General features: G+C 37.8%; 2 protein-coding genes across 2 annotated transcripts; both read right to left on the minus strand.

Moving 5' to 3' along the window:
- Window positions 1–756: 756 nt before the first annotated feature.
- Window positions 757–1,931, minus strand: LOC117506125 (transcription factor HES-5-like). Its single transcript, XM_034165631.1, has 2 exons — window positions 1,634–1,931; window positions 757–1,539 (listed from the first exon to the last, which is right to left on the minus strand). The coding sequence occupies exons 1-2, from the start codon at window positions 1,757–1,759 to the stop codon at window positions 1,147–1,149; spliced, it is 519 nt and encodes a 172-aa protein (XP_034021522.1). The 5' UTR covers window positions 1,760–1,931; the 3' UTR covers window positions 757–1,146.
- An 18-nt stretch (window positions 1,932–1,949) lies between these two features.
- Window positions 1,950–8,491, minus strand: LOC117506123 (transcription factor HES-5-like). Its single transcript, XM_034165629.1, has 3 exons — window positions 8,380–8,491; window positions 7,872–8,265; window positions 1,950–2,026 (listed from the first exon to the last, which is right to left on the minus strand). The coding sequence occupies exons 1-3, from the start codon at window positions 8,440–8,442 to the stop codon at window positions 1,950–1,952; spliced, it is 534 nt and encodes a 177-aa protein (XP_034021520.1). The 5' UTR covers window positions 8,443–8,491.
- Between the last annotated feature and the right edge of the window lie 6,428 nt (window positions 8,492–14,919).

Consider the following 14,919-nt stretch of genomic DNA (forward strand, 5'->3'; position numbering starts at 1 on the left):
TGGATGTTGTTTACCACAGATTTTTAAGATTCATAACTGGCTGTAAACATCTCACACACCGCTGTGCTATGGTCAACTGATCATCACTATCCATATGTAGACTTTTTCATTGGTACAATTTCATTTACAAATCCATCCTTCGACTATTGGCCTCATATATCTACATGTCCCGCATACAGTGTGGCCACAGCATTCAGCCAAGGCCCTTGTTGCCTTCAGTGTTCCTTCACTGTTGCGTTGGGCAAAAAGGCTTTTTCAACCTGGAACATTCTACAACAGGATCTGAAGTTGTCCAGTTTGATTCCCATGGGGGATTTCAATCTTATTTTAAGGACACTTGAAAAATTCCTGGAAACGTGTTCCTGTTTTTAGTATTTAGGATCTGCTTCTATTTGGCACTTTGATTGTACTGGTTTATACTGATACTGTGTATTATATCTCTGTCTGTCTGTAACGATTTGTTGTTTGCTATATTGTATGTCTGACTGAAACAGGTCTCTCTTGAGAATGAGACTTTGTGTCTCAATGAGACTAACTGTATAAATATTTTATATAATATTTTGAAAAAGTGTAGGGGATCAAACTGATTTTCATTCATTCTTTATGCAGATGATGTTCTAATTTTTATTTAATAATAATGTCAATTAAAGTGACTTTTGAGAAAGACAGTGGCAGAGCAAAAGTAGCTGTTAAAAAGTCCAGTATAAACTTTAAGAAGGAAAATGGAAAAATAAATCAAAATTAGAAACATGATGGTTTTATTTAAGTATCAGTAGGCAGCTGATTGGTTAATCTTCCTTTTCAAAAGGTCACATTCACTTCACATGGAAGACCTGAGAAAGCCATCTCCAGTGCATTATACATTACAGATTAAACATTAACTCCACAGGAGTCACATAGATGCAGGTAAGAACTTTTAAAAGCTCCAGAAATAGGAAACTTCCCTACATTAAAGATATTTACATTATAAAGGCACAGTAACTCCATGATGGAGTAAAGCTTTTGGTCTGACAGTGAATCAGGCTCCAATGTAAGTCTTCTATACAACATTCACAATGGACGGGAAAACATGAGTGGAAAACAAATTTCCTACAACATTCATAATGGACAACAGGCATCCTTTGTGAGGAGGAGCTCATGGAACGTCTACCACGGCCTCCATACTGCTTTGGTGGGGCTGGAAAGCTGCTTCACAGGGCCATGGACAGACATGGAGGAGGTGTCGTGGTCGGCTCTGTGAGCAGAGTGGACGTAACGGAGGTGCGGCAGCATCGTCTCTTTTAAGGTGTTGGCAGTCAGAAAGTGCAGGGTCTCCTTCCAGCAGCGGGAGTAGCCCTCACCGTGCGCAGTCCGAGGGTCTGAGCCCCGAGGATGCAGCTGCTGCTTCAGGAACACCACCGTCATCTCCAGGACGTCGGCCTTCTCCAGCTTGGCGTTGGGATCCTGCTTGTGGAACTCCTTTTCCAGCAGGACTTTGAGCTGCTCGATGCAATTGTTGATGCGATCTCGCCTCATCTTCTCCACGACCGGCTTCCTCAGCTAGAGAACAAAGTAAGAAAGAGAAAAGTCAAGTCATGACTCAGAGCAGAGGAGCAGAGAAGAGGGAGCAGAGAGGATGAGCAGCATTACTCACTTTGTGCCTGTCTTTGGTGGACAGCATTGCAATGGGAGAGTCTCTGGTGGTGCTTGGAGCCATTCTGGTGCAGTGCAGCTTCTGGCTGATGATGAGAGCTGAGCGATGACGATCCCTCTTCTCCATTTATAGCTGGACATTAGCATTACAAAGGCATGAGTCCCGGCCAGGATTAGCTTTCCCACACTCTGAGGCCGGTGGGCGAGGCCGACACAACAATAGCACAGAGGCATCAATTATCTCATGGTTAGCTGGCCTCAGCCGAGGGAATGCTACTCCAGATATCTAAAGGTACAGACCCGACACAAGCAGGTCGTTAGGCTTTTATTACCTGGGAAGCTTCCCGCTGTCTGATGGGATCAGACGGCTGCACATGTGGCTCAGACGGCAGGCCTGATAAGGGCCACTAAAGACATAAAGATAAGACCCACACTGAAGTCACAACCACCTGAGGACACGTCACGTCTGGTGCAGAGGAAACAAAAGCCCTGTTTTTATATTGAATTTAAAGTGCTTGAGATAAAACTCATGCTCCCTTGACACGTGGGATGCTGTTGAATGTGAGCTTAATGGGGTCTTATTATCACACCTTTTCCACTCATCTTTAGACTCAACCTGTTTTTGTGCCTGGTGCTTTGAGAAGGAGGTGCTACACCAACATGTGTCCTGGATGGATAAGGTAGGGTGCAGTCGATTAGTTGGCTTCTTGGATGTGACGCCAGAGTGCTCCGGTTACGGAGTGACAGCTAACTGGAACTGAATGATACCTGCAAGCACCTTTGCTGACATAAACAGCAGATCTGTAGTTGTTGCAATCTAGGTGACCCTTTCCTTTGCAGAGTGGGACAAGAACTAGGGATTTATCTTTTCCCGTTTCCATTAATTTCCCTTTCATATGGCTAGCATAATGGTACAGTTTTGTTTTACGCTTTTTACTCTTTTAATTAATTTATTAGTAATTGGAGTGGGCTGCGGCCTCAACTTTACCTCAATTCTGGGTCTTTTAGTGAAGTTTAGGGCTAGTGGCCGGCGATCACCTTAGTATTTCTCTGTTTTTCTTGTTGTTTAATGCTGACAAATTACAGTATTTTTTTTGTCTTTCTGTTGCCTGATTCTGTTTTTTCTCTCTGTTTAAGGTGCAGCTCCATCCAGAGATGGGAGTTGTATTTGTGTTGGCGACCCTCTTGTTCTGTGTGCCAACAGCATTTCTTGTATTATCGAATTGTTCTGTAATTTATGTTTGTAGCATGGCCCAAGCAGAGGGTCACCCCTTTGAGTCTGGTCTGCTTGAGGTTTCTTCCTCAGAGGGAGTTTTTCCTTACCACTGTTGCTCTGGGGGTTGGTAAAGTTAGACCTTACCTGTGTGATTTGGCGCTATATAAATGAAAATAAATTGAAATTGAAATTCCAGTCAAGTGTGTGAGTGGAGGATGTACGCACTGTGAAGGACATGAACAAATGATGTTAAACCTAAGACAGAAGAATGTTTATGGTCCAAGTGCAGGACAAGAAGATAGTGAATGCACCCTCAAATCAAATATTAAAATTATATTCATGACAAATAACTAAAGAGTCCTGAGTTCTCAGTACAAAAACATGACTTCACATCACTTTGAATCTTTTCTGTCTCGTATTTTGAGAGAAAATGTAAAATTTTTTAACTTTTGAATCATCATGACAAAAAGATCAAATTTCCAACTTTTAATCACTTAATTCTGACTTAAAAAGTTATAATTGTTCCCAGAGTTGCTCTGAGTCTCAGAGTGTGCATTGTCTCAACATTATGACTTCTAAAATTTCAGTTGTGACTTTGCATCTCTACAGCTTAAAAACTCAAAATTTGATCTTCAAGTCTTTGTTTGACTTCATAACTGACCTAAAAACATTGAAATTTATTTTATATCCTTTTCCTCAGAAAACTCATAATTTTGATTTGGATTATCACTAAGTCAAGATGATTTTTATAATCAAACAAATTTTACATGAAAGCTGATGTTTACATAATTTAGACAAAATATTTTAAACAGACCCTAACTACGAATGTTGAAATTTTGGACGTTTCACTCACAAAATTAAAATGTAAAAAATTGTCTTGCATGCTGGGCTTAGAAAGTGATCATTTTGACTGGCTTTAAAGCAGAGTCACTGACCTTACTTCACTAAACTCATCTTTCAAAGTCGACATATTTACTTTCTGTTTTATAACAACTGATAAGAGTTGAGAATTTCTCATTTATGACTCCAAAAGTCTAGTTTTTGCTTTAATGCCTCGTAATTATTTCTGATATTTAACTTCATACCCAGAAGCACTTGGAAAATCAAACTTTTTTGTTTCTTATTTTCGAGTTGGAAAGGCAAATGTTTGATTTAATAAATATGACGTTCAGAAAAGTCGAAATATTAAATAATAATAATAAATAATCGCATTTATGACAAAAACAGTTGAAACGTTTGAATTTGACGGTTTGTTTTTCTCACACATGAACACTGGCATTGTAATGAGAAAAGAAAACGTAAACGCTGTTTCTCGTAGTTGCGCAAACTGATGATGGAGAAAGTGCGGAGGAATAAAGATGATTTATGTCTGCCTTTTATAAAAGCGTAATAGCAGGCCTCCATTACCAGCATCTGATCTGTTGTTTGTGCCACATTTTTATTAAAAATGTTCTTTTTTCATCGTGTATGTCTCTGTGGACTCCATGTGATTTCTCTGTTTGATTTTGTCGTCACTGCAGTTACAAAACATATAAAAAGACAAAATGATCACCATCATCATCGTTTGAGATATTTTTCACTCCAACGTGCTGCAAAGGAGTAAGAAGCAGATATTTCAGCACCATGGACAGCGCCGCGAGGACCGCCAACAGAAGAAACTGCACAGTTAAAACAAATGAAGAGTTATAGAAAAATGGCCCACAAGACAAAACTACTACTAAACTACAAAACGACTAACTACAAAACTAACTAAATTAAGCATATTTCCGCCATTTTCCATATTTTGAAACTTATAATACATCAAATTAAATGATCTGTTTTATCTGTTTTTCGATGAGAAACATTTGCTGTAATTAAATTAATGTGTAAATGAAGTTCATAGTAATAATATTTGTATGAAATATGTAAAACAGTCATAAATGGAAGCATGATTCAGGAATACTCCAAAATGATCAATTGGAATTTCATGGACTTTCAATTCTACTTCCTTCACTTTAAATCTGAATTGTAGTTCTACTTCCTGTTTGCAACCTCAGTTAAAATTCAATTCAAGTTCATGGAATTGAATTGGAATTTGGGAGACATTCTCAATTCAATTCAGAATTTTGCACAAGCCTGCTGGTGTCCTGTCCAGGGTGTACTTCGCCTCTCACCCTATGACTCCTGGGATGGGCTCGTGACCCTTGATTGGAGTAAGCAGGCATAGAAAGTGCATTGATGGATAACAAAAATAATAATCATAACAAAGATAATACTTACATACATAGATGCAGTATGTATATATGCATACAAATGCATTAAATGAAATTTCGTCAGTTTGTATCCCTCAGATAACGTTTTTTTTCTGAATTGAATTAACACATTGGCATAAATATCACATGAAAATTTGTATCAGCTTAATTCCAGCGTGTTTATGCATCATTTGTATGCAGTGTTTGTTTTTATTAAGATTTATGATGTCATAGAAATCTTAAACTGAGAAAATATGCATGCAGAACTTTTACGACATGACTTAATAAAACAAACAGTGTGACTCATTAACTTCAGATTTAACTCTTTCATCATCAGTGTCACACACCAGAAACAAGAATCAAATTTCAACAGGATACATCTTTGTTTATTCCACTCAAAAATGTTTCAGAAAGCAGGAAGACAAAAGTGATGACCTCCAAAAGAATTGGGAAATATAACAATTATCTTTACAAAAGGCATAAATATTAAGCATGCACACAAAGACATACATACACAAAGACATGCTAAAACATCTTACATGGGATAAAAGACATAAAGTTTTAAAAAGCTTCACAGTGTGACTCAAGTGATCTACTGCTGTTTAATTTTGATGAAGCAAACAAGAATGTAACTTTTACAAAAAAAAATAAAAATAAAAAATAAAAAAATAAATGGAACATTCTATAAAGAAATAGATGACATTAAGATCCATTAAAGGATCAACATGAAAAATCACAAAAATTAAAATTTATTTATCCTGACTTAACAAGAGAAATCTGAAACTCAAATGACAAATGACATATACAGCAGGGAATCATTTTGACAGAAAAAAAAGATGTACATTCAAAATCATGACAAAAATCACGCTTAAGATCAACAATCAGTGGCGACAGCAGCTCCATCATTTTCATTTAAGAAACAAACAAACAAACAAACAAACAAACAAAAGAATACATACATCACAACGACAACATGGACATTTGACCAACACACAGAAATGAGTTGAGGAATAAACGTCTTTACAAAAGACACAAACACATTCATCAATTCTACTGAACTTAATGAGTTCTTTATGAAAGTCAACAGAGATCACAGTGACCTTTGAACAGATCAGTTTAAACTCATCATAAAGTGAAGAAACTGAAAAAAACAACACTGATATGATCAGGATATCAAAGTCTTTAGATAAAAGGATAAAAAAATACACTATCCTACCACAGATTAATGTTAATAAATCAAAGATCTGAAAATTATGAGATGAAGTCCATCTCAACAAAATGTCTACGCAGAGAACAATTCAAGTTATTGATCAACATGATCAGAAACAATCACATCATCATTTCATCATATCAACGACAAAATAATGAAGTGATCAAACAGTTTTACATATTAATAATAATAATCCATTTTATTTAAAAGCGCCTTTCAAAACACCCAAGTACACTGTACAGGACAAATTAAAAACAAAGATAAAAAAGAAGCAGAGAAGCATATATAAAACTGGAAGCTTTAGTCAATAATAAAGTCGTTTATGTTTCACTGATACAACGTGAACGTCAGATGTTCCCTTTCTTCATGTCAAAGACACTTTCAATGTTTCACCGTTTCCTCTGGAAACATTTTTCAAAGTCAAAGGATCAAAGACGTAATTTTAGTTCGTCTGCTGCCAGCTTCAAGCTGTAGGTGTGTGCTGTAGGTGTGAAACATGAATAATAATAATAATAATAATAATAATAATAATAAAAAACCGCTTCAAGACGCTGTACTGCGCCACGGCCTCCAATCAATCAATCAATCAATTTTTTTTATATAGCGCCAAATCACAACAAACAGTTGCCCCAAGGCGCTTTATATTGTAAGGCAAGGCCATACAATAATTATGTAAAACCCCAACGGTCAAAACGACCCCCTGTGAGCAAGCACTTGGCTACAGTGGGAAGGAAAAACTCCCTTTTAACAGGAAGGAACCTCCAGCAGAACCAGGCTCAGGGAGGGGCAGTCTTCTGCTGGGACTGGTTGGGGCTGAGGGAGAGAACCAGGAAAAAGACATGCTGTGGAGGGGAGCAGAGATCAATCACTAATGATTAAATGCAGAGTGGTGCATACAGAGCAAAAAGAGAAAGAAACACTCAGTGCATCATGGGAACCCCCCAGCAGTCTAAGTCTATAGCAGCATAACTAAGGGATGGTTCAGGGTCACCTGATCCAGCCCTAACTATAAGCTTTAGCAAAAAGGAAAGTTTTAAGCCTAATCTTAAAAGTAGAGAGGGTGTCTGTCTCCCTGATCTGAATTGGGAGCTGGTTCCAGAGGAGAGGAGCCTGAAAGCTGAAGGCTCTGCCTCCCATTCTACTCTTACAAACCCTAGGAACTACAAGTAAGCCTGCAGTCTGAGAGCGAAGTGCTCTATTGGGGTGATATGGTACTACGAGGTCCCTAAGATAAGATGGGACCTGATTATTCAAAACCTTATAAGTAAGAAGAAGAATTTTAAATTCTATTCTAGAATTAACAGGAAGCCAATGAAGAGAGGCCAATATGGGTGAGATATGCTCTCTCCTTCTAGTCCCCGTCAGTACTCTAGCTGCAGCATTTTGAATTAACTGAAGGCTTTTTAGGGAACTTTTAGGACAACCTGATAATAATGAATTACAATAGTCCAGCCTAGAGGAAATAAATGCATGAATTAGTTTTTCAGCATCACTCTGAGACAAGACCTTTCTAATTTTAGAGATATTGCGCAAATGCAAAAAAGCAGTCCTACATATTTGTTTAATATGCGCTTTGAATGACAGAGGGCGCTCTCCTGTTTGCTGCTGCTGTGGACTGTGGAGCTCAGAAGAGAGAAGTCAGCCTCTGTCAGCTTCTTCTCAGAGGAAGACTGCAGCTTGTGGAAGTTCTTCAGCAGTCTTCTCTGGAAATGTGTCTGCACGTCGGCCTCGGACAGGAATTGCGCCACCTCTTGGACACACCTGGAGTAGCCCTGATGGACAGCTGCTGAGTCCACAGCTTGATTCTGCTGCTGCAGTCGTCTCAGGAAGCAAACTGTCATCTCCAGGATGTCTGCTTTCTCCAGCTTGGAGTCTGGCTGCTGTCTGAGGAACTCTGGACCCAGGAGAGACTTGAGCTGCTCGATGCTGCTGTTGATTCGCTCTCTGCGCAACTTCTCCACCACAGGCTTTCTCAGCTGCACACAGAACAACAGAGGCATGAAGAAAACCTTCTTCTACAGTCTAGTGTCAGCAGCAAAAGGACAAATCCTGATGCATGATGTCTAAATGTGCACGAGTGTCCAGTTTACCTTGTGGCTCAGAGTCAGATGCTCCTGAGAATTGCTCGTTGCTGCAGTGATTGTTGGTGTCATGTCTGGATCTGTGAGCTGCAGAGCTTCTGCACAGACAATCTGATCTCTGCTGCTTTATCCCTCCTATTTACAGTGTTGGGGAAAGTAACTTTGGAAAGTTACTTCATTAGTTAATCTATACAGTTATATTTTACAGTTACTTCTTACATTTACTTCATTAGCAGCTGCGGACACCTTGTCGGCAGCTGCTGAATGTAATTAATAAAGTTACTCATAATCTAATTTGGTTATTTTTAAGATTTAGTACTCAGAAAAGTAACTATTAGTTACTTTGCTGATTAGTTACTTTTCTGATTGCTCAATCTTACGAGTAACCAAGTTAGATTACTCGTTACCTTATTAGTTACATTACTTATTAGTTGCAAGTTTTCTGCAGATTCTAATAAAGTAATTGCATAAAGCTGCTAATGAAGTAACTGCATAAAGCACCTGTATAAAGCAACTAAAAAAAGTAACTAAAAAAGTAACTTGTCAAAGTTACTTTCCACAACACTGCCTATTTATACTCACTGATCTACATATGAATGTGTGGGTCTGGGTCTGGACGCAGGTTCTCACACTGGCAGCCAATCACAGAGCTCCGGGAGACAATGAGGGATGCTGAATGGTGATTGGCTGGATAATGATGGACATCTGTGATGGAGGACTGCACAAGTTAGATGTTTATTTAGTGATTCAGATGAAAGTTTAAGAATATTTCAAATAAATGTCTCCTCATACTGGGCCTCATGTATCAAAGTTGCGCACTTGTGGTGTAAATTTGAAGTACACCAAAGTTGCCGTGACATGTATCAAGCAGTGCACACCTGCCCATTTGCGGCGTACGCCTGACGCGACCTTGATAAATGCGGCGGGTGAAAACAATCGTAATTATAATAAACACGCCCATAAATATTCAGACTCCGCTTCAGACACACCCTCATTTTACGACATGGAAGCCAGGAAGACGGCAATGAAAAGGAACTCCACCAATCACGACGCGTGGCAGTAGAGCATCTAAAGCGGCTGTCGTATTAATTGTTTTGTAGTTTAATCAAAAAAGTGTTACAGTGGTCCCTCGTTTATCGCAGGAGTTACGTTCTAAAAATAGCCCGTAATACGTGAAACCGCAACGTAGTCAGCGTTATTTTTTACAATTATTATAGACGTTTTAAAGCTGTAAAACCCCTGTAAAACCACTTTATACACTTTCTCAATCAGGCATGAACATTTTCTCACTTTTCTCTCGTGTGTAAACACTCTCAAAGTTCAAACCTTAGTAGAAAAATAAGACCAAACTGTTTTCAGGCCCAAACATTTGTTTGAGAAATAAAAATAGAACGTTTTCCTATAAATAATTATGATGGCATTTAGAACTAACGAATTAATTTTAACGATCAACGAACCAGGTCGGACACATAAGAAATTATTAATAGTGACTGACCAGTATTTCACAGATCGGGCCTCTGCATCCTGACGCCGCGCCTTTTTTCCACTCACACCTGGCTGCAGGTGTCTGTTTCCGAGTGACAAACACAGTCATGAGTAGTTGTTGGCGCTCTTTTCTCTTCTGGCCAACAAGATTCTTATAAACAGATATGCAGAACACAGAACACTAAAAAAAAAAAAGACATGCAAAATTGGACTAAGAACTCCGCGAGACTCCGAGGCCACGACAGGTGAACGGCGTTATAGCGAGGGACCATTGTATTCTCTTTTCACATGTCAATAATTCTTGACATGTGGATATTTGCTCGCTCAATTAATAAGACACGCCTAATCTGTCAGATTTCTTTATTTTTTAAATGTATTTGTAGAATATCTGGTGTGACATTGAGGTGATGTTGGGATGGGCTCAGACATGTTGTCCAGATGCAGCAGATGTTTTTCTGTGACTTTCCCACACTGAGTCCTGAATGCTGTGGTCAGCACTCTACAATAGGAGCTTTAGTGACAGATGCAACACACACACACAGAGGCTGACGTCACCAACCATCTGGAGGGAAAGCACGCCATTGGCTGCTGTGGATTTATTCACTCACACACACGGTGAAAAGTTGGATGAAATTCTGTCATCACGTCACACTTTTCTCACACACAGAGCTGCGTGTTGTGTTAAATGATGGTTCACCGCACACAAGCAGCTCCCAGCCGTCGCCCCACATGTGCCAACAGCTTTACCACATTTACAACAAATTAGATATAAGGAAAAGAAAATGATCATAGATTTAATTTCTACATAATGCATTTGAGGGCAAAAAAAAATCTCCAGAAGAAATTTGTTTTACAACATACAATTTAAATTATGCAATAAAAATATAATATGAGACACTTTATTCAGGAAAACAGAAAAAAAAAAATCAAACCTCATGTGCAACAGTCCCTAAAAGTAAACAAAAACTTTAGAAATACATTTCACTCTTTTATTGTGTACAAACACTTTGTTTATTTAGATTTTTTGAAGGTCAACTTTATACAATAAACTTAATGAATTTTTTTTTTCACTGTGGGGACACGCCCCCTCCTTCTCTTGAGGTCAGAGGTCAGGCTGTATTGTCCCACAGGGCTCTGTGAGTGACTTTGGTCTGCTTTCTCACACTCTGTCCTTTCAGTGGACCAACAATAGAAGTGTGTCTTATTTCATGTCACAGCAGTTTGAGAGAAACACAAACCCAAAAAGATCAGTAGCAGCAGCTCAAATCTCACTTTTAACGTTCACCTTCTTAAGAACTGCAATATTTACACCAAACATTATTTAAGTTTTAATAAACAGAGTTCACTGAAAAAAAAAGTAAGAAAACAGCTGCTGAAGCCTCATTAAAGAAAATCAAATATTCTTTATTCAGTGAAATAGTTCAGAAAATACAACTGGAGAAGAAAAAACTTTCTGTACTGTGATAATAATTTGTCATTTCAAACAACATAAGACAGATATTTTGTAAATCATTATCCATCACCTTATAAGTTAGTCTTTTAGATTTTATATGTTGTGATGCTGTTAAGAATTTATCATTCGACAGCATCATTTTGTTGCAACTTAATAATAAGCAGTTAATCAAATATTGTACTTTTAAAACAAACACATAATTGAAGCAAATGCTGCTAGTTACAAATAAAATTATTCTTTAATTATGAAATCAGATCATTCAGAAATGTGATGACCGAGCAGCATCAGATCAAACTGTGTTTTGTCAAACTGTCAAATAAAGTTGTGTGTATGAAAACAAAAATGTTTATTTACAAATAGTCTATTGGACATGATTTTAAGACTATAACAGATATTATACACCTCATAATTTAGACAGTATCCATTTAAAAAAAAAAAAAAAAACGGTTTTTATGTTAGTCTGTTACTTGTTGCTTTTGCTTAAAGCTGTAGGGCTTTTCAAATTGCACAAACTGAGAAAGATTAGTTTCTACTGAAATCCAAGCATTAGAATGTAAGTTTATTTTTGTAACATGTCGCAAAATTACAGCTCAGTTTAATAATGACAACATATTTATCAGGGGGAAATTCCATTTTCCTTCATTGCTGTTATGCAGACTAACTACAGGAGGAGGCACGTGTATGTGTGCACATGAGTGATGTTTTGAGATTACCTGTGACACATCTTACCTTAACATGCATAAGATTTCTTGTAAATCACTTCCAAATCTACCAAATCTTTGTCATTGCATCTGATCCCTTGAATTTCTCCTCCTCAGAGGCTGAAATTCTAAATTCTTTCCAGACAGCATGAATTTTGATCAAGAGTAGCAATATCATATTATGAATCCCTTATCTAAAAGTTAAGGAATAAAATTATCGTTGTGCCAAAGAAAATTATTTTATGTCTTAAATCTTAAAAAAAAAAAACACTCAGTGGCCTTACTTTTAAGTTTTAGAAAATGTAATATCATCGTCTAAAATTGTATGTAGCTGAAGTGAAAACTTGCCTTTACAGACAAAACTTGTGTAAATGTGAAATCACATCAGACAAAGACACGTTGAAGGTAAACAAGCAAATATTTCACATTAAAGCCTAAAACTGTTTTATTTTTGCCTAATTTAGATATAATCAAATCAAAAGTTAAATATTGTTATAAACAATAAAATTTATTTAAACTTTGCTTATACACAGTTCATTTTTTTGTTGAACCTTTATTGTGAAATGTTTCCTCTCCTGCTTTTTCTCACTGATTTAAACTCTGTTTACTGTTTTTTAAATAATTTATTTAAATGTTGAAATTTGTCATTGAGTTATGAAACAGTGAACAAACCTTTTATCATCAAAGTCAAACTTTGTGAAAGTTCATTTCATTCATTCATTTAATTCATATATTGATATGTTCTGAGCAAATCATCACAAGAGGAAAATAAATACATGTATCCAATACATATATACAGTCAATATGACCGCCTGTTCAGGAGTGTGTAGTACTACGTTTGCTTCCATGTTACCAGCATTTAGCGTGAAGACGGCTTCGATTTGCATTTTGTTTGGTGCCAGAAGTTGGTTGATGCCATGCAACACAGATGGGACCAGTCTTCTAAGCAGAGGACCAGTTTCTAAGCAGAGTCGCAGCTTCTTTGTAGAGGCAGTTTGAGAAGAAGCCCGGAGGAAGGAGGAAGGAGTGGAGCCGAGGTTAACTGAGAGCTAACGGGGCTACACGCTAGTTAGCCAAGTCAAGTGTCCAAAGTTAACACCGGCTGGGAAAAGTGACTGAAGCGCACTAACAGCCATAAAAACCCCGGCAGAGACAGGACTGAGCAGGATGCCAAACCTGTGAGGAAATACAAGAGGAATTGTCTTGAAGTAAGGTTGGAGTTATTAACAAGATGCCATCCAAATTGAACTACGGAGACTTGAAAGAGTCACTTGACTCTCTGGCTGAGGATGTGTCTGCTGTCAAAACGCAGCAGACACAGCTCTTGGAACTTTTGGAGGAGGTTAAACAGCTGCGCCTCCAGAATGAGGAGAAAAACCGGCGCATCACAGAGCTGGAGCAGCGAGTGGAGGAACTGGAGCAACATTCTCGTATGAACGATGTGGTCATCTCAGGAATCCAAATTAATTGTTGGTGGTGGTGAGGAGCCCAGTGAGCAGGAGACGCTCTCTGTGGAGCAACAGGTGGCATCCTACCTCCAGAGTAGAGGGATAGAGTTGGACCTGGAGCACATTGAGGCGTGTCACACTCTGAGACAAACCGGAGAGAGGCCAACCGTCATCGTAAGATTTGCCAACAGAAGAAACAAAAGGGCACTCTTGAAGCAAAGATTCAAACTAAAAGGAACAAATGTATTCATGAATGATCACTTAACCAAAAAGAATGCCGATATAGCCAAGAAAGCAAGAAACCTAAAGAAACAGCAAAGAATTCAGCAAACGTGGGTAACAAATTGTAGGATTCTCATCAAACTGAATGGTACACCAGAAGAAGCAAAAGTTATGGTGGTGAGAAATATAGAAGAGCTTGACAAATATAACTGAAAGATAAAGGTAACAATGTGAGACTCTATACACCACCATGAACATTTCAACAAACATATTCACACCAAAGAACAACAAAGATACAGATTTGTTACAGAGAATCTTACAATTTAAACAAAAGGAACTGGAAACATTTAAATATACTGAGCACAACACACAAGATCAGGAAAATGAAACTGACCCGGTCAACAACCTTCTTGTTTCAATAAATATGAACTGTGATTACTATACACAAGACCAGTATACAAATGTTACGACTTCGGACGACAAATTGTCAATCATATATTTCAACAGCCGAAGTTTGTACACTAATTTTAACTCTATAAAGGAATATTTGCAACAGTTTATATCACCATTTAGTATTATTGCCATATCAGAATCCTGGTTACAAAAGGAAAAAGGTATTGATTTTGATTTAGAAGATTATGAGTTGCATTATGTAAACAGGAAATACAAAACAGGAGGTGGTGTTGCATTATATATTCATAAAACAATTCAGTTTACGGTTGTAGAAAGTATGTCAGTAACAATAGATGGAGTAATGGAATGTCTGACAGTCGAAATAGACAACAAAAAGAGGAAAAATATTATTGTAAGTTGTGTATATCGGTCACCTGGTTCAAGTATTGACATTTTTAATGAACAAATGGAAAAAATGTTCTCGGAAATAAGTACTAAAAATATATTTGTCTGTGGGGATTTTAATATACACTCAACAAAAATATAAACGCAACATTTTTGGTTTTACTCCCATTTTGTAAGAGATGAACTCGAAGATCTAAAATTTTTTCCACATACACAATATCACCATTTCCCTCAAATATTGTTCACAAACCAGTCTAAATCTGTGATAGTGAGCACTTCTCCTTTGCTGAGATAATCCATCCCACCTCACAGGTGTGCCATATCAAGATGCTGATTAGACACCATGATTAGTGCACAAGTGTGCCTTAGACTGCCCACAATAAAAGGCCACTCTGAAAGGTGCAGTTTTGTTTTATTGGGGGGGGGGGATACCAGTCAGTAT

Source organism: Thalassophryne amazonica, unplaced genomic scaffold (assembly GCF_902500255.1).
Source record: "Thalassophryne amazonica unplaced genomic scaffold, fThaAma1.1, whole genome shotgun sequence".
NCBI lineage: Eukaryota > Metazoa > Chordata > Actinopteri > Batrachoidiformes > Batrachoididae > Thalassophryne > Thalassophryne amazonica.

What these genes read in the sequence shown, in the direction of transcription:
- LOC117506125 (XM_034165631.1), bottom strand. Translation starts at nt 1,759, where the DNA reads ATGGAGAAGAGGGATCGTCATCGCTCAGCTCTCATCATCAGCCAGAAG. An exon ending in CCACCAAAGACAGGCACAAA is followed by an intron (nt 1,540 to 1,633) that starts GTGAGTAATGCT and finishes TTTGTTCTCTAG; the next exon opens with CTGAGGAAGCCGGTCGTGGA.
- LOC117506123 (XM_034165629.1), bottom strand. Translation starts at nt 8,442, where the DNA reads ATGACACCAACAATCACTGCAGCAACGAGCAATTCTCAGGAGCATCTG. An exon ending in ATCTGACTCTGAGCCACAAG is followed by an intron (nt 8,266 to 8,379) that starts GTAAACTGGACA and finishes TTCTGTGTGCAG; the next exon opens with CTGAGAAAGCCTGTGGTGGA. An exon ending in CAAACAGGAGAGCGCCCTCT is followed by an intron (nt 2,027 to 7,871) that starts GTCATTCAAAGC and finishes GGCCCTTATCAG; the next exon opens with GCCTGCCGTCTGAGCCACAT.